This window comes from Tenrec ecaudatus, chromosome 10, assembly GCF_050624435.1.
Source record: "Tenrec ecaudatus isolate mTenEca1 chromosome 10, mTenEca1.hap1, whole genome shotgun sequence".
NCBI lineage: Eukaryota > Metazoa > Chordata > Mammalia > Afrosoricida > Tenrecidae > Tenrec > Tenrec ecaudatus.
The window spans coordinates 122631498-122659007 of NC_134539.1; the positions used below are offsets into that span (position 1 = coordinate 122631498).

The following is a 27510-nucleotide window of genomic DNA, read 5'->3' on the forward strand; positions in this document are numbered from 1 at the left end:
AACCCCTCAGGATATTTATTGCTGCTCAGTTTTCTCTGTATACCTACATTTACAACAGGTAACAGAGGTCCCTTCTTTTAAACCTAGTGACAAAGGCAATTACTCTCCAGAACTATTTAAAAAAGCAATCTAATTTTTATCTCTGTTTGGGAGAGGGAAACAAAAACTACGATGAATATTTTGGTGAAGGCCTAGGTTCTCTCTTGGGGGTTTCAGTCCTATCATTGGAATAACATACTATCCTAATAATATCACAGGTCACAGGCATACTTAAGGTATCAATTTTATGTCTATCAATTATCAGGTACACTATTAGTCTGACAATTGCTTTCTATCCTCTCCAGATGTTATCTCCATGGGAAAAATACATCTACAAACAACAAACAAATCACTAACCAACACTGAGGTTGATTTCAGTTCCATGGACATAACAGGAAACAGAATATAAGATGTCGTAACAAAATAAATAAACAATGTTGGAACTAAAAAATTTAAAAGGGGTATCAAATTTAATTGAGCCACTATATAAAAAAAGTGGGGAACCTTTTGGGATAGGGTCATTCTCCTTCTCCTGACCACCCCCTCCCCCCACCCCCGGTCTTCAGTATAGAACTCAATGTCCTGTAAAACCTAGACCCCACTAGAGATGCAACTATCAAGAGGCCTGCACTTGGGGAAAATGAAGAGCCTGGGCTGGCCAACAGCAAGTCTACATCTGTGATATAATGTTTTTGCTTAAGTTGGGCCCTAGACCAAACTATGAGTGAAGGTATCTTGTTTATATGCCAATTTTCTTTAATTCCCCTTTTCTTTTGCATTGCCCCTTTCATCCTCCTCCTTCCTCTGCATCACTCTCTTACACTAAGGAATGCTCATAGAAGCTTTGCTCAAACAGCAAAAACTGTTAGCAACTCAAACTGGTGAATTCACTGTTGTGTAATTAGCTAAAGGAATACTATACAGCAGTCAAAATGAACATGGAGTGACACACTACAATATTATTGACAAAGATTATATATTTTTAAAAGTTAGCACATACAGACTTACATATATATATATATATATGTAATACTTTTAGAAATCCATGCAGAAGCAATGAAGTCACATAAGACAAGAGAACGAAGACTATGTGATCCAGATGATGATGATGATGGTAACTTTATATGAATGGAATGAAGGAGTTGGGGTTTGGAAACCACATATTTAATATAAGCATTCTGGATTTTCTTTGGGGCTATGAGTGCATAAAATTAAAAAAAATATATATGTTTGGCTTACTATTCATGTAGAATCAACATGGGCTTTAGAGTATATTGATCTGGGTTTTGAATTCTACCTCCACTACTTACTGGTTTTGAAAAAAGTGAGTTATTTATTACTCCCAGGAGTCCATTTTATCAGTAAAACAAGAAGAAAAAAATAACACATCATACAAGGCTATAATCAGAAATAGTAAAAACAACTATGTGCAAAGTGCCTCCTATATTAAAATTACTTTTAAAAGACAGACATTATCAAACTTGAAACAACAGATACTTAAATTTCACATACACCGACTGGAATGCAGACTCAACAATGGGCGCATATTTCAACTAAACTGTATGATATTGTCAACAAGACATTTTCACGTGATTACTGGAAGGAAGAAAGCCTGGCAGTGGCAGTGGTGCCCTGAACTATAAAGGAAACTACTCAGTGAAAAGTGAGAGAAAAGGCTAGGACACAGCTTCAGGGAGCTGGAGAATCCAGTAAAATGCTTCTAAACTCAAAGGAGACCTTCAGAATATATTGTTGGGAGGGATGCTCATGGCAGAATTCACATTCCAATCTAGATTAGTTGTGTCCAAAGCTTGCACTGTTCCCACCATGCCACCCGCTAGCTGTTCTTACTGAAGGGACTCATTTTTCAGTCTATTGTGCCATGCACCAAGATCACACTTGCCTTCAATTGATTCGGCCTTACAGCAACCCTAGAGGGCGGAGTAGAACTCTTCCTCAGAGTTGATGCTTCAATTGTAATCTTTATGGGAGCAGAGTCACATCTTTCCCCAGCTAACAGCTAGTAGACGTGAAATGCCAATCTCTCAGCAGCTGAATCACTGTATCATCAGTGAAACCTGTTAGAGCTGGAAATTGATGTGACTGCTTTGTTTTACTGGAACTAGTAAGTTTTCCTTCGTTGGCAGGGTGTGGTCTTACCATCTTTTCATCAAGTTGTTTTAGTGGAAAATATTTTAATTTCCTTTCTTTGACGGGTTTCTGCCTTATGCAGGCTCCAATTTTTGCAAGCTTACTGTAATTTTATTTTAAATTTGAACTGTTGCTTTTCCCCTTTCTTGTCTTGATTTTTGTCCTTTCTGCTTGATAACTGACTACTTAATTTATGGGTACAGAGCTTTTAAATATCCTTCGAAAGATTGTTCCCCAAACTGTCCTAGCTTACTCTGGCAATTGGTATACCACTGGTGAGAATTACTAGTGTGAATGAGAGACCTAGCAACCAAAGCAGAATACATCCAGAGCAAGTTACAGGTAATGCTTTCAGTTCAGCTTCCTAATAGATGTGGTGTGTCAACCTGCCTGTTTTCCCTTTGTCATAAATTAATTGCTGTGCTATTATTATGATATGAAATTTAGAAAACAACAAGAACTTAAAATTCTCCAATCTTGTACAAGAGCAACACATCTGAATTATAATGTTGCTGATGACTATGATAAGTATCATGGGCTGCCAGAAGACTATCAAACCTGACAATGAAAAAGAAGCCACTCATTCATGGAGGTCTAGACAAAGACATGTACATGCAAATATATATATGAGGATGGGGAAATAGATCTATGTGTCTATATTTATAGGTTTAGTATTAAGGTGGCGGAAGGACCTTGGGCCTCTACTCAAGCACTCCCTCAATGCATGAATACTTTCTTATATTAAATTTGCATTCTACGATGCTCACCCTCCTGACACAACTGCTGAAGCCAAAGTGGTGAACAAGAAAATGTGGCGAAGAAAGCTGATGGTGCCCGGCTATCAATAGAGACAGTGACTTGGGTCTTAAAGGCCTGAAGGCAAACAAGTGGCCATCTAGCTCAGAAGCAACAAAGCCCACATGGAAGAACACACCAGCCTGTATGATCGCGTGGTCCCAAAGGGATCAGTTATCAGGCATCAAAGAACAAAAAAATCATATCATTGGCTACACACCTCCATGATATGATCACCGAGGAAAAACAGGTGCATAAGTAAATGTGGCGAAGAAAGCTGATAGTGCCCAGCTATTGAAAGAGATAGTGTCTGGGGTCTTAAAGGCTTGAAGGTGAACAAGCTGCCATCTAGCTCAGAAGCAATAAAGCCCACATGGAAGAAGCATACCAGCCTGTGCGATCACGAGGAGCCAAAGGGACCATGTATAAGGCATCATAGCAAAAAAAAATATACACACACACACACACACACACACACACACACACCATAGTGAATGAAGGGGGAAGCGCAGAGTGGAGACCCAAGGTCCATGTGTCGGCCATTGGAGATCCCCTCATAGAGGGGTTGAGGAGAGGAGATGGGTCAGTCAGGGTGTGATGTAGTACCGATGAAGAAAACAGCTTTCCCCCAGATCCTGGATGCTTCCTCCTCCCAACTACCATAATCCGAATTCTACCTTGCAGGACTGGATAGGGCAGAGGTTGTACACTGGTGCATATGGGAGCTGGAGGCACAGGGAATCCAGGGTGGATGATACCTTCAGGACCAGGGGTATGAGGGGGCATGCTGGGAGAGTGGAGGGTGAGTGGGTTGGAAAGGGGGAACTGATTACAAGGATCCACATGTGACCTCCTCCCTGGGAGAAAGGGGGGAAGGGAGACTCTGGACAGGGCAAGATATGACAAAATAACAATCTATAAATTATCAAGGGCTCATGAAGGAGGGGGGAGCGGGGAGGGAGGGGGAAAAAAAGAGGACCTGATGCAAAGGGCTTAAGTGGAGAGCAAATGCTTTGAAAATGATTAGGGCAAAGAATGTACGGATGCGCTTTATACAATTGATGTATGTATATGTATGGATTGTGATAAGAGTTGTATGAGCCCCTAATAAAATGTAAAAAAAAAAAAAGAAAATGATTAGGGCAAAGAATGTACAGATGTGCTTTATACAATTGGGTCACTATGAGTTGGAATTGATATGATAGCACCTAACAGCACCTAGGTGTCACCTGGAAAAGACTTCGCTGAGGTAAGGTTAATAGACAATGAAGGGGTCCTGTTGGTCAGATCTTTCTTTGGACTATTTAATGAGCACCCACTATGTATCAGTCATGACACAAGATGCCATGGACACAACAGTGAATGTACATGTAATCCTTATCATTTTAAAACTCCTAAGTTATCAAACAACAAAGGTGGGGGTGGGGTGGGAATCACATCACCGTGAATGAGGGGGAATGAATGATGGGGACCCAATACCCATCAGTAGACAGCTGGACATCCCTTCCAGAGGGGTAGTGGGGAGGAGATGAGTCACTCAGGGTTCAGTGTAGCAACAATGAAACTCAAAACCTGCCTCTAGTTCCTGAACGCTTCCTCCCCTCCCAATTATCATGACCCCAATTCTACCTTGCGGACTTGGTTAGACCAGAGGATGTACAGCGGTGCAGTAGGTATCTGGAAAAACAGGGAATCTAGGACGGACGAACCCCTCAACACCCGCAGTAGGAGTGGCGACAACGGGAGGGAAGGGGATGTAGAAAGGGAGAACCGATCTTGGAGATCTATGTGTAACCTCCTCTCTGGGAGATGGGCAATGGGAAGGTGAGAGAGGGGAGATACCGGGCAGTGTAAGATAAGATATAATAATTATTTATAAACTATTAAGGGACCAGGGGGAAGGGAGGAGCGGGGAGGGAGGGGGAAAAAAAGGGTGACTGAGCTGATTCCAGGAACCCAAGTGGAAGGTGAATATTGAGAATGACGAGTGCAATGAATGTATAAGGGTGCTTTGCTCAACTGATGTATGTATGGATTGTGATAAGAGTTGTATGAGCCCTAATAAAAAGATTTATTAATAAAAAAAGATAAAAAAATAAAAAATTAGTACTGCAAAAAAACCCAAAAAACTCCTAAGTTAGTGAGGCATAGTCAGGTAAAGCTTTCTGTGGATATACTAGCCAAAATCGAAAGGACAATATGGTTTTATAGTCCATATAAAGTAGTTTTGTTTTTATATTAAGAATGATTTGGGGCAAGCGGCAATGGGAAAGCGAGAAGGACTTTAGGAAGATGATGAGCTGAGTAGGGGATGAGGACATTGTGGTGACACACTCAGATTAAGATTCAAAAACGGGAACTTTGCTGTAAGAAGGATCAGGTTAGAGGGGAGTAAAAGTGCATGTTGATGAATGAGTGGAGGAGTTGAATAATGTAATGTAGACACTCCAAACATTGTGGAAACAGGTGGGAGTGATAGATGCTATTGCTTGGTGGCGCTGAGTTGGTTCCTCATGTACAACCAGACAAAACACACCCTGCATGGCCTGCACTGCGGTGATGCTTTGAGCTTCTGTTGTATCCACCATGTCAACAGTAGCTCACTGAAGCACTGCTCGTTTTCTTGGACCCTCTACTTCGACAAAGCATGGTGTTCTGCAAGGGCTAACTTCTCTCGATAATATTTCATGCTACTTCAGAAAAGTCTCCCCATCCTCCATTCTAAGAAGCATTCCAACAGTGCTTCTTCCAAGGAAGAATTATTTGTTCGTTCTGTGAAACGAACCAAAAACAGTGGTCAAACAGAGCACCTCTGTTTATTGGTGCTCAGTAGAGAGAGGGGAGCAGGGAAGAACGCAAGGTGCTGAGCGCACTGTGATTCTCCAACGTGGTTTGTGTGAGAGCCACCTGGATGTCCCTCACTAGGAGTTCTCTACGGGAGAGCAATGCTCTCGAGAGCAGGCGTCATTCTTGTATTTAAAATATAAGTGGCAAGCATAGTCATAGTCCTTTCTGCTTCTTGAATGTGACACATGGCAACTTACAGATAGATTGTAAATATAACTCAAACTACAGTAACAAACCCTAATGTGCTAATTAGGGTTCACATTTATCATAAAAAGTTTAGGAAGTAATAAAGCCAATGACTGACTCCATGTAGTATATGCTGAACAGTATCTTTTTAAAAATTGAATTTAAAGGTACAACTTATTAAAATTATTTAATTGCAGGATAAATCATATGAAGAGTGAACATTATACATATTGTGAAAACCCACAAATTCATCACAAACTGGTAATTATTTATTAACTCATTTTTTTGGTTTGCTTTCATGCCCCCCAAAACATTTTATTGGTAGATACCATATATACTCATGTGTAAGCTGAGTTTTTCAGCACATTTTTAATACAGTTTTTGTGGTAAAATTAGGGGCCTTGGCTGATATTCTGGTCTGCGTAAACTCGAGTACATACAGTGACTCCATACAATTCAAGGTTTAATTAGACTTAAAGAGTCATGCAATCATAACCACAATCAATTGTAGAACATTTTCTTCCTTCTGTGGCCGTTATTGTTAGCTCCCCTGCTCCAACCCTAAGCAACTATTAATCTTGTTACTATCTCTATGGATTACCTTTCCTGGGTGTCTATTAAGAAAATCATACAAGAAACTCCCAACAACTATAACCAAATTTAACACAGAAAACCTCGGTCCAGGAGAAAACAGAAGATGATAGAAATTAGAACAAGTTAGAAAGGTCAAAACAAAATTTAACCTCCTAGCTGCAGTGATCCACTTTCAAATGCACTCTGCCTAAGGGCAAGATTACTCACATCCCAAATCAATGGTCTGAGGCATTGGGAGTTTAATCCACCAGCAGACCTGACAAAGGGATTTTGGGTTTTCCACTGTCATCTAGCCTTCTGCAAAGGGGGTGCTTGAATTTAATCTCTACTATAATTTCCTTCTCTGGTCTTGGATTTTATTATTTACAGTCCTTGGGTTATAAGGGCTGGTATGCTCTTTCCACGTGGACTTAGCTGACACCTCACTTGGATGGCTGTTCATTTTAAGATATGCCTTTAAAACCCCAGCCGGTATTCTTTCTGATGGCCGGACACCATCTGATTTCTTCACACATTTTGCTATAGCGTCCTATCTTCAGAGGTCACTTCATGAGGGCAAGCAGTGAGCAGGGTCACGCTGTAAGAACTAACTCTCTCAGATCAGGGTTGATGGTGAAGTGCACGCTCAAACTCATTCCTACATCAAAGTGGTCCAGTTTAGAGGCAGCAGCACCAGCTTGTTAAGAAAGACATTTATTTCCATGAAATAGTAAAGACAAGACCACTATTTTGTTTAGTAAATCAAATTAACTTTCAACCTTAGATGGAAAATGACAGTAGAGTTAAGTAAAGCTAGCATTTTTAAAACTTAAAAAACAAACCTTCATATATGCTATTTCTATTCAATGTTTAGAGGTCAGAGGTTTACTTTTCATTTAAGAGTGTACCAAACCAAAGGTGGAAGAGCTGAAGTTGAGATGCTCTTTGTTTAATTTTAACCTAGATCTGTATCAGCTTAAAAGCAACTTGCAGAACAAAAGTGAAAATATTTTACTCTTTAAAAACTTAACCTTCGATGTGAATTCATAGATTGTGGCATTACCATTTGAAACTTATGTTAAAACTGGTCTAACTACTAAAATGAAACACTGGAAAGTAAAAGCTTTAAAGGGTTTATTCTTTAAAAATGGTCCAATTTTCTCTAGTGAAATAACAGGCTAGCAATGGACAAGTTTTGGTAATACTATCTATTTATCATCCCATCTCAAGATGTTTGTACATTATGTAATGTTTCATTAAGTATTTCAATTTGAGATGATATTTATATTTAAATTAAATGCGATTTTGTACCTGGTATATAATTTTGGTCAAAATCCTTAACATTGTATTAGAGCACTATTAAACAATAATGATAAATATGTGCTTTTAAAATAAAGAAAATTCATCGGAAGAGCTAGAGAGTCATTCACAAATTGTTCTGGGACATTGGGTGCTATCCCCCATAATGTTAGCAGTCCCCCCCAGTCCCACTGTTTTATCCCGCCTTGTACTCTCATTTTGGCTTGTAGCAAATGCTGCCTGTTCGGTTTCATATAGCTGACTGGTTCAGAGCAGAATTTTCATGATAGCTCTTTGCTTCTCAAAAATAAAGAGCTATCATGGAGAGTCTACTCTGGTTCATTCTTCAGTTCTTTCCACTCAAACGGTGATGACATTAATATTAATTCTTTAAAGAATTACTCACCCTATGAAAGCCACCATCTGCTCCACTATATGTTTGCTGAATGTGATTATAACGAAGATTTTCTGTAAGAAATGAAAAAATCCAGTTAAAATAGTTACTCTTATATATCTATATATTAAATAGTTATATCAATAGTCTATTAAACTTTTTTAAAGTACTGAAAAATAAAATAAATGGTGTTATTTGAGTCACAAATCCTACCTACTTCGTATTCTGGATCCGTTTTTCCCAAGCATAGTTCCAGTCTTAGTAGGACACAGACTATGTCTGAGGGAAAATATGAGTCATGAAAACCAAAACTGGGAGGGAATTGTGGACATTCCACATATTTTCTTTTTCCCCCACATATTTTCTGTATCTGAGAATGGTGTGTACAACTAAGGCCATGGGTCAGGGGTTCCCATGTAGCTCCCCATCACTAAAATTAAAGCTGATCATCCTGATGACAGGGGCTAAGCTGTATCTAATCCTGAGGTCTCAAAACAATGGTCAACTTCATGGAAGACCTCTAGAGAAAGCAGCCCGCTGTGGATTTCAGAAAAGTGATTAGGCTAACGAGGCTTTCTACTTCTGTAAAGAATTACTCTGCCAGAGTCACACGGTCCATTCTACCCTGGACTATAGGGGCGCTATTAGTCAGAGTTGACTCAATGCCAGTGAGTTTGAGGTTTTGAAAGCAGTAAGGGAAAAACCTGATAATGACATTTTCTTAAGCAATATCCTAAGCCCAACAGCAATGCTGCCAGCTACATAATGGATGTATACACGGGCAGAGACTAAAATTTAAAAGTTCACTGTACTTTTTGGTGCTCTTTAAACATATCTTTTAATTAGAAAAAGATTACTTGGCTATCTCAAGGAAAAAGTAAGCTCATGAAGTGTCATGTCAAACAGATATAAAATGGAAAATGGTTTCATAAACTATGAAGATCATGATGTTAACAGGACTATGAACTAAATACTGATCACTTAAGGAGGAAAGCATTAGCAAGGGGTCCTTCAAGTATCATATTAAAAGCCAGTTACTTGGAGCTATAAATCTTTAACTAATAAACAAAGCTAATGGTTTTGGCTTTCCATGATTTCACCACCACGAGCTTTCCCTGCCATCATTTCCTAACATTAAAAATAAGTCAATGTCCAGATAATTGCACAATTTCATTGCTCACAAACAAAACTAGATTTTCCTTTAGATTCACAGCTTGAAAATCCACTGAGATGGACAAGACCAAATGTGACAGACATGCATGGAAGACACAGTCTTTCAAGATGCACATCTGAATGGCCATTCTAACAAAGCAACTAAACGCATAGCCCACTTGACCACCTGTCAGTGGTCCTCCACCTTCCTGATGCTGTGACCTTTCATAAAGTTCATGTGGTGGTGACCCCTCAACCATAAAATTGTTTTCATTGCTACTTCATAACTACAATTTTACTACTGTTAAGAATCAGGCGACCCCTGTGAAAGAGTGGTCCAACCCTCAAAGGGGTCACAACCCACAGGTTGAGAACTGCTGATTTAGTACATAGAACTGAGTCAAAACTATTTTATGTCTTAGTGAACTAAAAGAAAAAAAATCCCTGCCCTCAAGAAGCATTTATTCCTGTATCTGAACGCACATGTCAGGTGGCAGAGAGAAAGGGTAAGGGAGGCAATAGCTAAGAACCATCTACTACAAGAAAATTATCAACTTCTCTTTTTAGTATCTGGGAGAAGGGCATTCATTGTCTTTAAGGGTCTTTCTATAGGCAGAAGATACGAACCTGTCCAGTGGGAAAAGGAGAAGGGAAAATCCCTATGTAATGCAATCCCCTGTAGGGAGATTGATTTGATTTGAAATTCTAAGAGGAAGCTTCAAAGACAGTAATAAAGCATCAATGTTAACCAAGGAAGCTTATCTGTAGAGGAAAAGGGAAAACACACAACTAGAAGAAAGCAGGTTTATCAGAATACAGAAAAGCACGTGTGTGGTCTCTCCCTGCATTACTACTTCATAAATGATTAAATGCTTTTATATTCACTAAAAATTGCTCATCCAAGGAATGGGCCATGTTTGTTGCCTAGGTTACATCTGGAGGTCTATCAAGCGACGCAGCATGCTACTAAAGGTACAGTGGAGCAGAGTAAACGTACGCCGTGGTCTCAATGTAGTAAAGGAGCTCAGATTCTGTCCCTTCAGTGACATAAAAGGCTCTTGGCTCCCCACCCCTCAGACCCATGGAGAGAGTGTTCGCTTTTACAGAGCGCAGTATGAATCTCAAGGTCTTCAGTATCTCATTTTACTTACACATACCCACTCCCCTTGCCTATGGACTATGAACTATCACCAACCTCATAACCCTTTCCTGACAATGAGATAATATAAATGACCTAAAATCAAATCCAAACTCACTACCACTGAGTCCATGCTTCCTGAGAACAAGTCATTAAACAAATTAATTTCCATAAACATAAATAACTTAGAATTATGAAGGCAAAAGATTGTAATGAACATTGAACTTGAACACAAAAGACTTGGGGTTCAAGCTCCAGCTGTTAACTGCTTTTATTTTTTGCCTAGTGGCTGATTTTTCAGAAGTCCCTCTCTGAGATTTTCTGTGAAGGTACCTCAGGGCAGACTTTGACTGCCAAACGTTTCACAGCTGGTAGTCTTAAACGCCTAACTACTCTTCCAAGCAACTTACTTTTTTGTCATATCTTTCCCTGTCTGATGTCTCCCTTCACCCAATTTTCTGTTGTCCATTCCCCAGGGAGGAGGTTATATGTAGATCCTTGTAATCGGTTCCCCCTTTCTAACCAACCCTCACTCTACCCTCCCAGTATCACCACTCTCACCACTGGTCCTGAAGGGATCATCTGCCCTGGATTCCCTGTTTCCACTTCCTATCTATACCAGTGTACATCCTCTGGTCTAGCCAAATTAGTGAGGTAGAATTGGGATCATGATAGTGGGGGTGGGGGGCAGAGGAGAGGGAGGAAGCATTTAGGAACTAGAACTTGAGGAAGGTTGTATGTTTCATCGTTGCTACATCACATCCTGGCTGGCTCGTCTCCTCCCTGAGACCGTTATGTAAGGGGATGTCCAGTGGCCTACAAATGGGATTTGGGTCTCCACTCCGCACCCCCCATCCCATTCACAATTATATGATTTTTTGTTCTGCTGATGCCTGATACCTGATCCCTTTGACACCTTGTGATTGTAAATGCTGGTGTGCTTCTTCCATGTGGGCTTTTTTACTTCTGGACTAGATGGCCACTTGTTTACCTTCAAGCCTTTAAGACCCCAGACGCTAAATATCTTTTGATAGCTGGGCACCATCACCTTTCTTCACCACATTTGCTTATTCACCTGCTTTGTCTTCAGCGATTGTATCAGGAAGGTGAGCATTATAGAATGCCAATTTAATAGAAGAAAGTATTCTTGCATTGAGGGGGTACTTCAGTGGAGACCCAATGTCCTCCTGCTACCTTAATACTAAACCTATAAATATAGGCACATAGATCTATTTCCCCATCCTCATATATATTTCCATATGTACATGCCTTTATTTAGACCTCTATAAATGTCCTTTGCAAGCAACTTATTTATTAAGCTCTTTTTAAAAGTTTCATATTTACAAAGATGGATGGGGTAATTAATTCCTTTATACCAGGATTATCATAAGCAAATCACATGGCATATCTTGTGCTAAGGGCTTTGTACTTTGAAGTATCATACAAAATAAGCTAGCGTTATCGTAATTTAAAATAAACTAATGAGAATATTGAGAAATCCACCAATTTTTAATCATCTGAAATGAAAGGTCACATAGGTTACATACATTATCGCCAGAGGTAGTTTTTTTTAAGGATAGCTCTAACATAATAAATTTATAGACAGTTACTACGTTTGAGCAGTACATAGCAGAGTGCATCAACTTTATGGAGTTCCAGAGAAGCTCTTGGTACAAGCAGCAAGAATTAAAAATCTGTTATTGAGGGACCCCAATGAACTAATGATAGTTCCCAGGCTCTCAGTGATGAAAAATATACTCTCTGAAGGAAGAAAGAGATATCTTTGAATTATTATGGTGGAATAATACAGCAGGGTCTCCAGTCAGTAAATCCAAAATCTAAAGCATCTACTTTGCAGGGAAGCAGTTGAAGTTTGAGAGGTATAAAGACACTTGGTCATGGACATGCTTTTAATTATGAAGGGGATGATCATACCAGGCCAGAGAGATTACTTGGCTGTTCCTACCTTTTCTTTAATGAGTATCTTTCTTGAACACCTCACAGTTTCAAAGCAAATTCCTTCCAGAATAACTTTATTGTATTCTAATGAGACTTGTCCCTTAGAACAACAGAATTCGTATCTCAGTCCTGGAAACACAGATCTACCTTCCTTCATTTAAGTCCATAGTCCCTCTTTTCTTTCCTTTATTAAGCACATACACAGTTATCTTCAAAGCTTTGATAAGAAAGACTTTACAGCACCAGCAAATTCTCACTTCTCTAACCACAAGCCACATCTCCTCACCCCCTTCAGGGACCCTGTTCTTCCTCATTCTCCCTCACGAACATCTGGCTGGTTTTCGGTAAAGAATACTGGTGCCACATATAGGGTATGTGAAAGAAAATCATTCTTCTCTGAGGTGACATTCTTTTAGAAACATAATTTTATTACCTGTTGACTATGCATGAGAAAATGGTGCACTTTTTCCTACACAGGAACAGTATTTTTGGTTGGTAAAAATTTGGCTTAGTAGTTTCATAAAATAAGAAAGAAAGAGAAGGCAGGCAGGAAGTAAGGAAGGGAAAGGGAAAGAACACAAGGAGAAAAACAATAAGGGAATCCAATTTTCTAACAGGGAATTCACATGGCTCCACATGATGTCCCATGCTTGAATACGTCTTCAAAACCTAAGCAAGCTATCAACCCAAAGAAGAAGCAATATCTTGAAATGAAATATATTTCAGTTCATCATCAATAAGAAAGCAGATGGCATAATTACCTGGATATGCATTTTAATGATTGCTTTTCCAATCAGAGTTGCACCAAAGAAAGTCCAAAAAGGGACGAGAAAGTGTCCACATGTTATTCCAGCAAGATCAAATAGAGGATTTGGAATCTAAAAAGAAGGAAAATATTATAAAAATGTATTTCTATACCTAAACAAAATAATATTAATTTTAGTCTACTGTCTACTGGTATGGGGCACCTGCTTGAAGCCACTTTTACATTGTAAAAGAAATGCATGGGTTCCCTGGTCACTCAGACACTATTCAGAATGTGGTTAAGCAACTATCCTACTTTGTCTTTAAGAAGAACCTTGAAAATAAAAGGACCGCATTCATTTCAGGGACTGTTCTACTTGCTCATTGCAACCCAACTGCATTCTGCTTACATCATGTATGGTTAATCCCCCAATTTTCTAAGGTTATAGAGAGCTGGATAAACCCACCTTAGGAGTTTAATCCCATCGCAGATATCTGGCTGTATTTGGTAGTATGGAACATAAGGTAAGGTATGAAGAGTGCCTTAAGTTTAATTCAGTAGGTTCTGAATCAATTCAACCAATTCAGGTTCTAAAACCTTTAAAAAGAAGCAATTATATCTAGAAGATATTCACATCTTTTTTAGCAAGCAATCTTTTTTTTTTAAACTAAGAATTTTATTAATGCAATGTATAATTTGGGGGAGAACTGACGTGTTTAATACTGAGTCTTCCAATCCATATACACAACATCTCTCCCTGAATTTAGGACTTTAAAATGATTTATTACTTAAAAAAATCATTTTATTGGGATTCATACAACTCCTATCACAATCCACACATACATCAATTGTGTAAAGCACACCTATACACCTGTCGCCCCCATCACTCTTTAAACTCTCGCTCTCCGCTTGGGTTCCTGGAATTAGCAGCTCATTTTTCTTGCCCCACCCCTTTCCCAGCAAATAATCTTTAAAATCAATGAATACATTTATAGGTAGAGATGCTTTTTATTTAAATTCATACACATTTTGTCTGTGCTTTCATTTTTAAGGAAAAAAAATCATTATTTGCATTTTCATATGTGAACCCAAAGCCTTGTGACAACTTTTAGAAAGAAAATCAAATGTGGAAATATGAGACCACAGAGATTCAGATGTTTTGAATATTCAGTCCCAGACAAAGAAGTGATTCACAGCAAATACCCTTTGTGAATATCTCCACATTTCAAGAATGCCAAGAAACTATTTCATATAAAATGCAAAGAAACCACAAGGTGCTTTTGAACCACTTCAACCAATTTTCTCACACAGAAGTATTCTGCCCTTGTGGCAGTTAGCTGAACTCTTTAAAAGTCAATTGATTGGTATAGCTTCATTTTCAAACTTTCAAAAAGTGTGAACAGATTTAACAAATCTATGTAGCTGCTTTGAGATGTCCCTCAACTAAGTTTTTAATCTTAATTTGTGTTTATATTCAAATAACTTATAAACCAAACCTCCTTTTAATCTTAAACCAAGTATGTAGAAATTAAGTATTATAAATTTCTTAGCATTAACTCATCAATTTATGTTAAATATTAGCTATCCCTATTGTATATAAGTAGTAGTTAGTACAAAAATTGGACTTCTTGTAGTTAGGATAGAAGAATGACAAAGGGAGCCACGATTTTACCTTATAAAGTCAAAGGTAAAGCAAATTTTCCTGGATAACTGCATTATAAAGTACCCTTGTAGCACAGCGCTTAAAGTTCTCAGACGCTAACCAAAAGACTAATAGTTTCTAACCCACTACCTGCTCAATGGGAGCCATAAGCGGCAGTCTGCAAGGGAATCCTAAGGGGCAGTTCTAGTCTGTGTTAAAGAGTCCTATGAGTCAGAATAAACTTGACAGCAGTGGGAATGGCTTTTAGCTTTATTTGCATTACCCCCAGTAATAATAAAATCCCATTGAGTACTTTGAACTATCAAGTACTTTCTTCCTAAGGGATCTATTGCTTTACCTAGGAGTTGGAATTACAAAAGGGCTTCAAACCAACTTAGCCTGGGTCAGTCAGGGACATCAGAGTGACACTGAAACATATCTGAATTTTAGAGTGGGGGAAGAGGAATGCTAACCAGAACTAGAAAGAGTTATGGGGTAAAGCCTTGCTGGAAACTTAATCTCCTCTTAGAAAACAAGGGTAGTGTGCAAGTCGCATAGCAACCAAATCTAAAAACGGCGGTGCCTGGCAGCTGACCATGCCACTTTGAATGTCTGTCGTTCTTCAGTCTGGGCAATAATCTAATGTCATGCATCAGGGTCCTGAAAGAGCTCCTGTGTTCCTTCCCAGTCGGTTATTCTAGGGCTTTGACCTGTAACGTTCACAGCCTCGGCAGCGCCACCATCACCAGCATTTTGCAAGTCTGTATCACCTATAATCTTAAGAGTTCTGCTATTAGAGGCTCACGTTGTTGGTCATGACTGGTTCTAAACCTTTTAATAGTTTTTCACTCACAACATGCATTAACTCACTTATTACCCATAACATTGTCTGGCATCATTGCGCCCATTTTACAGATGAAAAAAGTGAGATCCATAAGTTAAAAAGTGAGATGGGGGACCTGATCTCAAGGAGTTCAAGAACAAAGAAAGTGTATTGAAACAACAGTAGTTTTTTTGTTTGTTTTTTTTGATGATTTTTCTTTTTTACATTTTATTAGGGGCTCATACAACTCTTATCACAATCCATACATACACATACATCAATTTTATAAAGCACATCCGTACATTCTTTGCCCTAATCATTTTCAAAGCATTTGCTCTCCACTTAAGCCCTTTGCATCAGGTCCTCTTTTTTTCCCCTCCCTCCCCGCTCCCCGCTAGTAACAGTTTTTTCATACTACCTAATGTGATGGAACTATGAAATGATATCTATAATAGCACCCAATAAGATGGTTTAGAAAAAAAAAAGTACGACAAGTTACTTGCCAAGGGCAGTAGTATAACAGGAAGTGTGGGTCTTGAGCCTCCACCCTTAGCTCCTAATCCATTTGGCTCCTCAGCTCAGTTCCATTCTCAGGGGTTTATATAGTACTATTTACTTATCACTGCATTTCAATGATCTTTCTCACTTGGCTCAAGCTCCCAGAGAGGCAACAGATCGTCTACACTTTGTGAGTCACACTGTACAGTGGTCGACAAAGATGACCAATCACAATGAAAAATCTGGGTAGCTTTTGAGCATTTACGGTCTAGAGACTATGCTAGCCACTCTCCATAGATTAATCTTAAATGGCCCGTTACAAGAAAAACTGGATTGCTCCATTGGAAAAAAAGAGAGAACGGGGCTCTAAGAGCAACCTAATACATTTACATACCTAACAAGGAAGTATAACTATTTGATGAACCCAAGGTTGTTAAGACTACAAAGGCACAAAATAGCAATCTAAAATTATCAAGGGCTCATGAGGGAGCAGGGAGGGAGGGGGAAAAAAAAGAGGACCTGATGCAAAGGGCTTAAGTGGAGAGCAAATGCTTTGAAAATGATTAGGGCAAAGAATGTAAAGATGTGCTTTATACAATTGATGTATGTATATGTATGGATTGTGATTAAGAGTTGTGTGAGCCCCTAATAAAATGTTTAAAAAAAAAAAGACTACAAAGGCCTGCTGTGACATTAAAAAATACTTTTATTGGGGGCTCTTACATCTCTTATCACAAGCCATACATTCACCCAGTGTGTCAAGTACATTTGCACATATACTGCCATCATCATTTTCAAAGCATTCTCTTCCCGCTTGAGCCCGATATCCGTTCCCGTTTCTTCTCCCTCCCTACCCCCCTCACAAACCCATGATGTTATAGATTATTATTTCCACATCTTACATCATCCTGTCACCCCTCACTCACTTTTCCATTATTTGTCCCCCTGGGAGGTGGTTCTAGGTTGATCCTTGTAATTGATCCCCCGTTTCTCCCCCCACCCTCCCCTAATCCTCCTGGTATCTCTACTCTCCTTGTTGGCCCTGAGGGGTTTATCTATCCTGGATCCCGTGTTGTGGGCTCTTATCTGTGGTAGTGTGCATATTCTAGTCTAATCTGATCTGTAAGGTAGAATTGAGGTGATGACAGTGGGGTGAAGGAAGTACCGAAGAGCTAGAGGAAAGTTGTATGTTTCATCATTGCTAATCTGCACCCTGACTGGCTCGTCTCCTCTCCGCAACCTTTCTGTAAGGGAATGTCCAGTTACCTATAGATGGGATTTGGGTCTCCACTCCGCACTCCCCCTCATTCACAATGATATGATTTTTTTGTTCTTTGATACCTGATCCCATTGACACATGATCATACAGGCTGGTGTGTTTCTTCCATGTGGGCTTTGTTGCTTCTGACCTAGATGGCCGCTTAATTACCTTCAACCCTTTAAGATGCCAGATGTTTTTCTTTTGATAGCTGGGCACCATCAGCTTACTTCACCATATTTGCTCATGCACCCATTTTGTCTTTAGCAATCGTGTAGGGAAGGTGAGCATCACAGAATGCCAGAGTGTTAGAATAAAGAGTTCTTGTGTTAAGGGAGTACTTGAGTTGAGCCCAATGTCCATTTGCAACCTTAATTGTTAACATATAGATATAAGTATATAGTTCTATTCTCCTCTCATTATATATATAAATATATATATATATATATATATATATATATATATATATATATATATATATATTTACATATGTGCATGCCTATATTTAGGCCTCTCTAAATGTCTTTTGCCTTCTGGTTCTTTCCTCTATTTCCTTTTTACTTCCCTCTTATCCCACCATCATGTTTGGTCTTCATTCAGGTTTAGTAATCCCTTGCTGCTACATTGCCCTTGACTAAGCCCCACTAGGCCTCCTAGGACACTCCTTCCATTGAGTTAGTTAATCCCTTATCTCTGGGTTGGCCGCTCCCCTCCTTCCTTTCTCTCACCTCCCCTTCTCCCACAATCCCCCCAGAGCCACTGGTCCCATTCTTTCCATCTCCGAATTATTTACCCTGCCTGTCTTATCTAGATAAACATGCAGATACAACAATAAGTGCAAAAAAACAGGCAAAGTCAAATAAAACAACAAGGGAAGTCAAAAACAACAAAACAATGAGTTTTTTTTGGTCATTAGCTTTTGCTGGGGTGGGACACTCAAGATGTATCACGTTCTAGTGCGTAAGGGTGGCAAGGTGCTGTGTATCACTAGACAACAATTTTATGAATTTTTCTTATGATATGGCTTATATTCTATCAACGAGGTACTTGGTTATTGTCGCCAATTGTGGTCAGACTGAAAAAGAAAAACGTTGATTAAAGTGTTCAACCTTAAATATGCCTTCATTATGCTAAATAAGGAGATGGGCACTGACTCCTCAAGGAAGGCCAATTTTACAAATCTAAAATATATGCCACCAAGGCTTAAACATCACTGGCTTCTCAGTGATCTGTAGCCAATGACATCTTTAACATAGCCACGGATGTACGTTTCCATTACTCAGCCAAGAATGAAAGTCACTTAACACAGGTTTCATGTAAGTTCTTCCTTGAACCTTAGAAAAAATCCTACCCATGTACAACTCTGTGGAAAGAATGAAGTCCTATCCATTACTTGGATAAATGCATTTCCTAATAAAGTTTTCATGGGAAATCTGGATTTTTCTTTCTTGCTCTTTCAAAATAAATCAATTTAGATCTCAATTCATTATTGCATAATGATTTACTTAAAAATCAATATAAATAAAAAATAAACCTATCCAACATAAAAATAAGCTCATTTATAAGTAAGTTGATGTTTGGCAAAACTACATACCCAATAAAAGTGGTAGCACTTTTCATTTTGCAGTCTGTCTTTTATAAACAAATGGCATCAAAAACATACTAAAAACATCATATATAAACACCACACACACATATATTTCTTAAAATGTCTCACTTTTAATACAATTTACTTACTGAAGCACAGGCCAAAATTCCAAAAAATCCAACCTTCTGTACTAGATTTTGAACTGCCAGTTTCGCTCGGGAGGCAAAGTCCTGTGTAAAAGGAAGATTCCAAAACCTTAATGAAAGTCCAAGGAAGAACAGAGGTGCACTGTAGTTTATAACATGAAATATCTCACAACCTGAAGGCAATTCTTTAAATAAATTGCATGATTATCAGTCATATCAAATTGTTCACAGAAAAATATCCAAGGAAAATAAAGGTAGATTGTTACATCTTTAAAGTTAAACCTTTATCACATTTCAAGAATAAGCTCAAATGTCCCTATATATTTAGGGTTTGCTCTTGAAGGAAAGTATCACAAACCAATTCAATTGTTTTAGAAATACTAGTTTACCAAATCTCTTTTTTTCCTTCCGTAACTTGCTAGGCTTAGTCCCCCATTAATATCAGAGTAGGAAACCATGTGTCACTAATAAAAATATCTCTGGAGATAGACGACTATTATCCTAATGTAGGAGCCGTGGTGGCGTAGTGGTGATACATTGGGCTGCCAACTGCAAGGTGAGCTCTTCAAAACCACCAGCCGATCTGGGAAAGATGGGCCTTTCTGGAATTAAACAGTGGCAGTCTCGGAAACTCAGAGGCAGTTCCACCCTGTCCTATAGGGTTGCTATCAGTTCCCATCAACTCCATGGCAGTGAGTTTGGAGTGTTTATTCGTTTTGATCATTCATTAGCTAAACAGCAAAACAGTACCCCCACGTTCAAAAAACCCTATAGTATATACACACAGAAGATATTCTCATATGCAATCTGTATATCTAAGGCAAAAATGATATCCTAGATAAGAGTTGATGTTTATGGTTATATTATTAAGGGACGGACCACGAGAGGGCTTCAAAAAGTTAGTGAAAAAATTGAATTAAAAGATAATGAAATTTTCCCACAGCCTTTTTAAAGCTTCATTCTACATTTGATAGCAACTACACCACACAGAGTAGAACTGCCCTACAGGGTTTCCAAGGCTTCCATCTTTATGGAAACTGACCACTACATCTTTCCCCAGTGGAGGAGCTGCTGGGTGGAAGTACTGACATTTTGGTGAGTTAGAGGCTTAACAACTGGGCTACCAGGATTCTTCAGAAGAAAAAAAATGGGGCCTTGAAATCAGTGATTTTTTTATTTCACTATATATAAATATTTCCTTCACAAGTTGCAATCTGAAATTGGACTCTAAATCTTTCTCTGTTTTAAAGGGTTGTATACTCTAAGCAAAATTCTACTGAAAACAGTTGTTAAGGGGGACAAAAATCAGCTTATAAATGAACATCTTAAAAATTTTTTAAATCATTTTATTAGGGGCTCATACAACTCCTATCACAATCCATACGTACATCAATTGCATAAAGCATTTGTTGCCCTCATCATTCTCAAAACATTTGCTCTCCACCTAAGTCCCTAGCATCAGGTCCTCATTTTTTCCCCCTCCCTCCCCACTACCCACATTAACCCTGGATAATTTATAAATTATTATTTTGTCATATCTTGCTCTGTCCCACGTCTCCCTTCCCCCACTTTTCTGTTGCCTATAACCCAGGGAGGAGGGCACATGTAGATCCTTGTAATCCGTTCCCCCTTTCCAACTTACCCTCCCTATGCTCTCCCAGTATCGCCACTCACTCCACTGCTCCTGAGGGGATCATCCGCCCTGGCTTCCCTGTTTCCAGTTCCCATCTGTACCAGTGTACATCCTCTGGTCTAGTCAGACTTGCAAGGTAGGATTTGGATCATGACAGTGGGGGGTGGGGTGGGAAGGAAGCATTTAGGAACTAGAGGAAAGTTGTATTTTTCATTGTTGCTACATTGCACTCTGACCGTCTCGTCTCCTCCCCAAGACCCTTCTGTAAGGGTTGTCCAGTGGCCTACAAATGGGCTTTGGGTCTCCATTTCGCACCCCCCCCCCTTTTGCACATTCACTATGGTAAGATTTTTTTGTTCTGATGATGCTTGATACCTGATCCCTTGACACCTTGTGATTGCCCAAGCTGGTGTGCTTCTTCCATGTGGGCTTTGTTGCTTCTGAGCTAGATGGCCGCTTGTTTACCTTCAAGCCTTTAAGACCCCAGACGCTATATCCTTTGATAGCCTAGCACCATCAGCTTTCTTTGCCACATTTGCTTATGTACCCATTTGTCTTCAGCGGTCGTATCAGGGAGGTGAGAACACAATATGACTTTTTTGTTCTTTGATGCCTGATAACTGATCCTTTCAGCAACTCTCTAGTACAATGCTCTAATAGACAATAATCATTTTTAATTAAAATATCATTCATTGGGTTGCTCTTATAACTCTTATAACAATCCATACATCAATTATATCAAGATTATTTGTACATATGTTGCCATCATTCTTTTCTAGACATTTACTTTCTATTGAGCCCTGGTATCAGCTCTTCTCCTCCCCTCCCCAGCCCACTCCCTTCCACCACCTCCAGACAATAATCTTATCAAAAGGTCAGAAGCTCAAAGACAAAAAGGAAAATCTAGGGAAAGCTCCTACTTTAACTACCATAGTTTATGGGACTTCACAGAAGTAGAACAGCAAGTGTCTCGAATCCACACAAGAACTGTGTATTCCTATGTAAGAAACACTTCGCTAAATAAAACTAGCAAGTTATCACAATAATGAATATAGATGACAGTACCCAAGAGCCAATTCTAAATTGTTTTAATTTTTTAAAATTTTGTAAACAGTTGTATTGGCACCTAATACACATATCAAACAATAGTTCACTCATATCAAGAAGGATTGTCCAATCATTACCACAATCAATTTTAGAACTTTTTTTCTTTTTTGGGGGTAAAATAATTTTATTGGTTGCGTGTACAACAATCCACACATACATCCATTGTGTCAAGCACATTTGTACATTTGTTGCCATCATCATTCTCAAAACATTTTCTTTCTACTTGAACCCTTGGTATCAGCTCATTGCTCCCCCTCCCTCTTTCAGAAACCCTTGATAATTTATAATTTTTTTTTCATGTCTTACATTGTCCGATATCTCCCTTCACCCAATTTTCTGTGGTCCGTCCCCCTGGGAGGGGGTGATATGTAGATCCTTGTGATCAGTTTCCCCTTCCCCTACTGGTATTGCTCCTCTCATTAATGGTCCTGAGGGGTTGAACTGTCCTGCATTCCCTGTGTTTCCAGCTCTGATCTGTACCCGTGCACATGCTCTGGTCTAGAGGATTTGTAAGGTAGAAGTGGGATCATGATAATGAGGGGAGGAAGCATTAAAGAACTAGAGGAAAATTGTATGTTTCATCGGTGCTACACTGCACCTTGACTGGCTTGTCTCCTCCCCACCACCCTTCTGTAAGAGGATGTCCAGTTGTGTACAGATGGGCTCTGTCAGCTGGTTCTTTTAATGTTAAGTTTCTCCTCACTTTGAAAGGCTGAACTAAACCCCTACTCACAACACTGTCTCCATCACCTTCACTTGCTGCGTGAGCACTGACAAAGGCTCTGATGCCAGTGCTCCTATACAGGATATCCAAGGCCGTGCACATCTTTAAGGGAGGCGACAGACGCACCTTTCTCCCTGGGAGAGGCCAGTAGGTGTGAACCTTACACCATAATGGTCAACAGTTCTTGCACTAAAGTAAGGTAACAAGAACTGTATATACCTGTTCTGATTTACCTACAAATTTGACTTAAGGACACACTTACGAACAAGTCACATCTGTAACCTGTATCGAAGATATTTTTATATTACATTCTCCTTGAAGCCTTTGCTGAGGATGGTGAGAAAGTCGGAAAGAATTAAAACCAATAAACTATTTTTTAAAGCGCTATCACATTGTAAACATATTCAAGTTCAAATATACAGATTTTAAATGTTAGTCATTAGCTAAATTCTATGAAGCGACTTTGCCATTTCATAGTTTATTTGCAAAGAAGGAATTCTTTTGGGGATTAGTCTCACTGTTTTAGAAGTGTATGCATGTTATCAAAAGAAAAAGCACATCAGTGTCATTTAAAGGGGTAAGGGCTTAGACCGAAAGAAATTTAAGAGACATAATAACTAAATTTAATTTTTTGATATTGTTTGGGAACTGTTTGAAATAAATACTTGCAAGGCATCTAAGGAAATGTGATTATTAGGATACTATTTGCTAATTTGAAGTATTATAATGATGGTTCTATAAAATATCAATGTTTTTAGAGATATCTATTAAAATATGAACAGCATGTCTAGTATTTACTTTAAAGTACTTCAGGAGGGAAAAACATAGAAAAAGGAAAGGATGAATAAAGTATAGTAATGTCAAATTTGAGTGACATGAGACTACCTCATTTTGTAGCTGTCTGAAAAATTTTCCAGTTAAAGAAAATTATTTAATTTATAACACTATCATATGTCCAATAGTATTGCTAGATCCATAATTTCAAGACTGGGATTATGTTACTATTACAGGTTAAGATGCAAGGATAAGAAAACACAAATATTGTTATTTGCAAAAACCAAGTTAATTATATCATACTGACGAGTATTAAACAACCAAACTGCTACTTCAAAGGCATTTCTATTTTTCCATTGCGTTAGGTGTGAAATGCTGCTTTTTACTGATAAAACCTGTTTAAGAATATATGATAGTGTGCTCGCTTCGGCGGCACACAGACTAAGATTGGAGTGATACAGAGAAGATTAGCATAACCCTGCACAAGGATGACACGCAAATTCGTGAAGCGTTCCATATTAAAAAAATATGACAGTGAGGTCAACTTTCTCATGTAAACTATTATGAAATACACTTCCATTTCTTTCTGACAATTCATAGAAAAATAACAAATTTGTAATTCCTTTGCAGTAACATAATACAAATTGACAATCCATAATAAACAGGAAAGTTATAAGTTTATTAAATATTAATATGATTATATTACAAGCAGTAAAGAAAACAGTAAAATCAGAACAATGCCTTCACTTACAGCACTTGAACAAATCTCATTTTAATGAAAGGCAAGATTGCACTCAATTGCTAATAAAAAGTAAAACAATTAACCTAGACAAATTTCATCCTGAAGAAAATTTTCATAACAAATCTTTCAAGTTAGACAAATTTTATATCATAACATTTATGCAGCTCTAAATCTATGTAATTTTTTCTGCATAAAAGTATGTAGTCAAGAGCAAACAAGCATTACTATATGTAAGTTTGGTATACTTGTCTTCTTGTTGTTCAATTTACTTTTAACGCTTTAGAAATTTACCTAAACAAGAGGCTAAGATAGTGCTGTTATTTTGTATTGTCGACTAGATTACACACACTCACTAATTTCAATTAGAAAAGAGGTGTGATTATATCAATTGGTTCATGTAATGAAAATAATAATGAAAGAATATGCAAACATCTCACATATAAAACATGATGGAACCCAACCCCACTGCTACCTGGTCCATTGCAGCTAAGTGCAGCCTTGCACAGGGTGCCCAGGTTGTAAGTCTTTATGGCAGTAGGAAGACCTATCTACTCCAGTGGGCTGGCTGGTGCGTTTGAACTGCCAACCTGGTGGTTAACTAGGTACAGTTTTATACCACAGTCAGGGTTCCTGATAATGATATTTAGGACTACAGAAAATCAAAGAATTAATATTTTAAAGACTACTCTGAGAAAGAAAGCAGCTCAATACAATGACAATTATACAGAGTAAAATAAGAACTTATTTTTTATTATCTTTGGAACAGAATCGCTTCACTTAATAGAAATTAAGGACAAAAGAAAATAAATTTCTTCTACTTTTAGATGCCGGATTACATCAGTTATTCTTAAAGGTGTTTTAAGAATCTGCACTTCAGGGAAAAGAGTTAATCTACTCTTTTAAAAAACAATTAATTTGAAGCTGGCACATCCTATAAGGAAAACAAATGGCATGTCCTAGTAAAAGGGAGTTCTACTTTTTTTAAAGACAGAAAGTGATCTGCTGAAACGGATTTTTAAAATTCATTGTGTTTTACCACACCCAATGACCATGCTGTTTTCAGTTCCTATTAAATTTTCCCTCCAGATCTTTCACAATATATTGGAATTAAAACAACATTTATACATTAAACAATGAAATGACAATTAAATCAAATCTATATAAAATCTACATAATTATCTTCATTAAAGAAACCCAAGATTAGAAAAATGTGCAACTTAAAAAGGGGTATGTTCTTGATTTGTTTTTCTGTCAGTGCAGTGAGCACTTAAATCATAGAAGCACTGGACTACCATTTGTACCAATTATGAAATTTTTCAAAGGAAGAACAATTTACTTCATATTCCATAAAAGTAGTATTTTGCTAATTTAAAACTTTCACTTTTAAAGTCATATATAAACTTAATGGCATGGTTTAAGGTCTCCACTTAGTACAATTTTATAAAAAATCTTAATCTTTTTATTTTTCTTAAGATATCCTATATGTTAAATTGAATTTTACTTCCATTGTTGATCTATAAAATTAAAAACTCTCTAGTCCTTAAATTTTGATAGCGCTTTATTTCTTACCATATTGATTTGTATACTCAACTATTTTTATTCCTGTTTTCTTTAAAAATAGAATTTCCACTGTGTGAACATTATTTCTACATAAACTTAATTTCTACAGACACAGAAGCAACACCACCATAAAAAATAAAACAAAGCAAAAACTCCAAAAATTTTAGATAACTATTTTAAACAAATACTGTTAGTACTTTTTAGGCTCTCAAGTAAAGTGAAAAAGACAACAAAGGTATACCAGTATAAACAACAAAATCAATTTAATAATATCCTAAATATCAGGAAAAACAGAAGGAAAGATTTTTAAAAATGAGTACACCAGGTACTTAATGATCAAATTAAATACAAAAGGAAATTAATCCTCCATGTAATGATGCCATGTGTTTGTGGGGGCAGTGAAGCAAGTTCAATTTGATTACTTCCTCAACCATCAGTCTCCATGTTTTCAAAAAAAATCCGTGCAATGAAAAAACAAATTCCTTTTAATAGTTTCGTTTCTCTGGATTCACATTTCACAACCTTTACTTATTTCACAATCGAAATGCCAAAGAAAGCTTTCTAAAAAACGTTTATCAAGCTCTACCTAAATAGGTAGCATGTGATAATTAATAATCATATACTATTTTCCTTTTCCATAGAAGTAAACAAGCTAATAGGCAAATAAAATTCCTTCTTATTCCCTTGTATGTATCCAATCCGATTCTGTAAGAGTCACACCAGGAGCATTTTCTCAGTGACTATAAAAAGACAAGTTAATAAAGAAAATCTGATAAAGCTTTAAAATAGGGCGATTGCTTCACTATTGTTTCGAATACTTTTCCTAAATAAAGTTGTGAAGAAGAGGAAGGGACACTGCAAGGTTAATCACGGCCAGCTTGCAACACTCCTCATTGAATCCGAAGGTGTCAACACAGGTATAAATTATATGCAACAACACCTCAAATGTTAACAGCGAATTTCTTCATTCTCATGATGAAAGCAGCTCTTTAAAAGTACACAAAATCTCTCAAGGTGTTGAATGAGTGCACTGTCACGAGGTATTCACTGCCATCGAGTGGATTCCAACTTACAGCGACCCTGAAGGGCTGGGGTAGACAGACGGCCTTGTGGGTTTGCAAAGGGAATAGACAACCTCATATTTTTCCTGAGTGTAATACTCGGCAATTTAAATACCGCTGGAATTGTCGAGAGGGGCCGCAAAAGCAGGTATCTACACTTTATCCCAGACTATGGGCTATCTAGTACAGAAGTTTTTAATTGCCAGGAAGTACACAAAATAACTTAAAAAAAAAAAAGAGGATGGTAGGTCAAATAAGTTTGGGAATCTAATGCTGTATGTCATTTCAACATCGTGGACAATGATGGAAATATTAACTCGTCATTCTTGTACAATTTATTTGATTATAAGTTGTGGAAATTCAGTGGGCAACAATCACATTTTGTATTTAATAAACAGAATAAAAGTGTCAGGTCAATTCAAGCAATAAGGAAACGATCACCTACTTCTGTGTCAAAGAAAAAGGACAGGATTATGAAACATTTATTCAGTCATGCACACACGCTTAGGTTCTGAGCACAATTTATTTGGTATCGTGGGTAAATCACAATACAAGTAAGACTTTTTTTCCTCAAAAGTCAATGATTTAGAGGCAACTGTATCTAAGTTTTATGGCACTTAAACTATAACACACAGATTTCAGTGTTGTGCCCAAAGTAGGAGACTATCAACTACTT

General features: G+C 38.0%; 1 protein-coding gene and 1 non-coding gene across 2 annotated transcripts in view; one reads left to right on the forward strand and one right to left on the reverse strand.

Moving 5' to 3' along the window:
• Positions 1-27510, reverse strand: part of VMP1 (vacuole membrane protein 1) — a 110519-nt gene that overhangs the window by 12986 nt on the left and 70023 nt on the right. The window contains exons 8-10 of the mRNA XM_075561503.1: positions 19237-19317; positions 13295-13411; positions 8297-8358 (exon numbers count right to left, since the gene is read on the reverse strand). Coding sequence (XP_075417618.1) covers positions 8297-8358; positions 13295-13411; positions 19237-19317 — 260 coding nt within the window. The remainder of the gene's footprint in view (positions 1-8296; positions 8359-13294; positions 13412-19236; positions 19318-27510) is intronic.
• LOC142460417 (U6 spliceosomal RNA) lies at positions 23889-23994 on the forward strand. Its single transcript, XR_012786628.1, has one exon. It is a non-coding gene; the product is annotated as a U6 spliceosomal RNA (small nuclear RNA).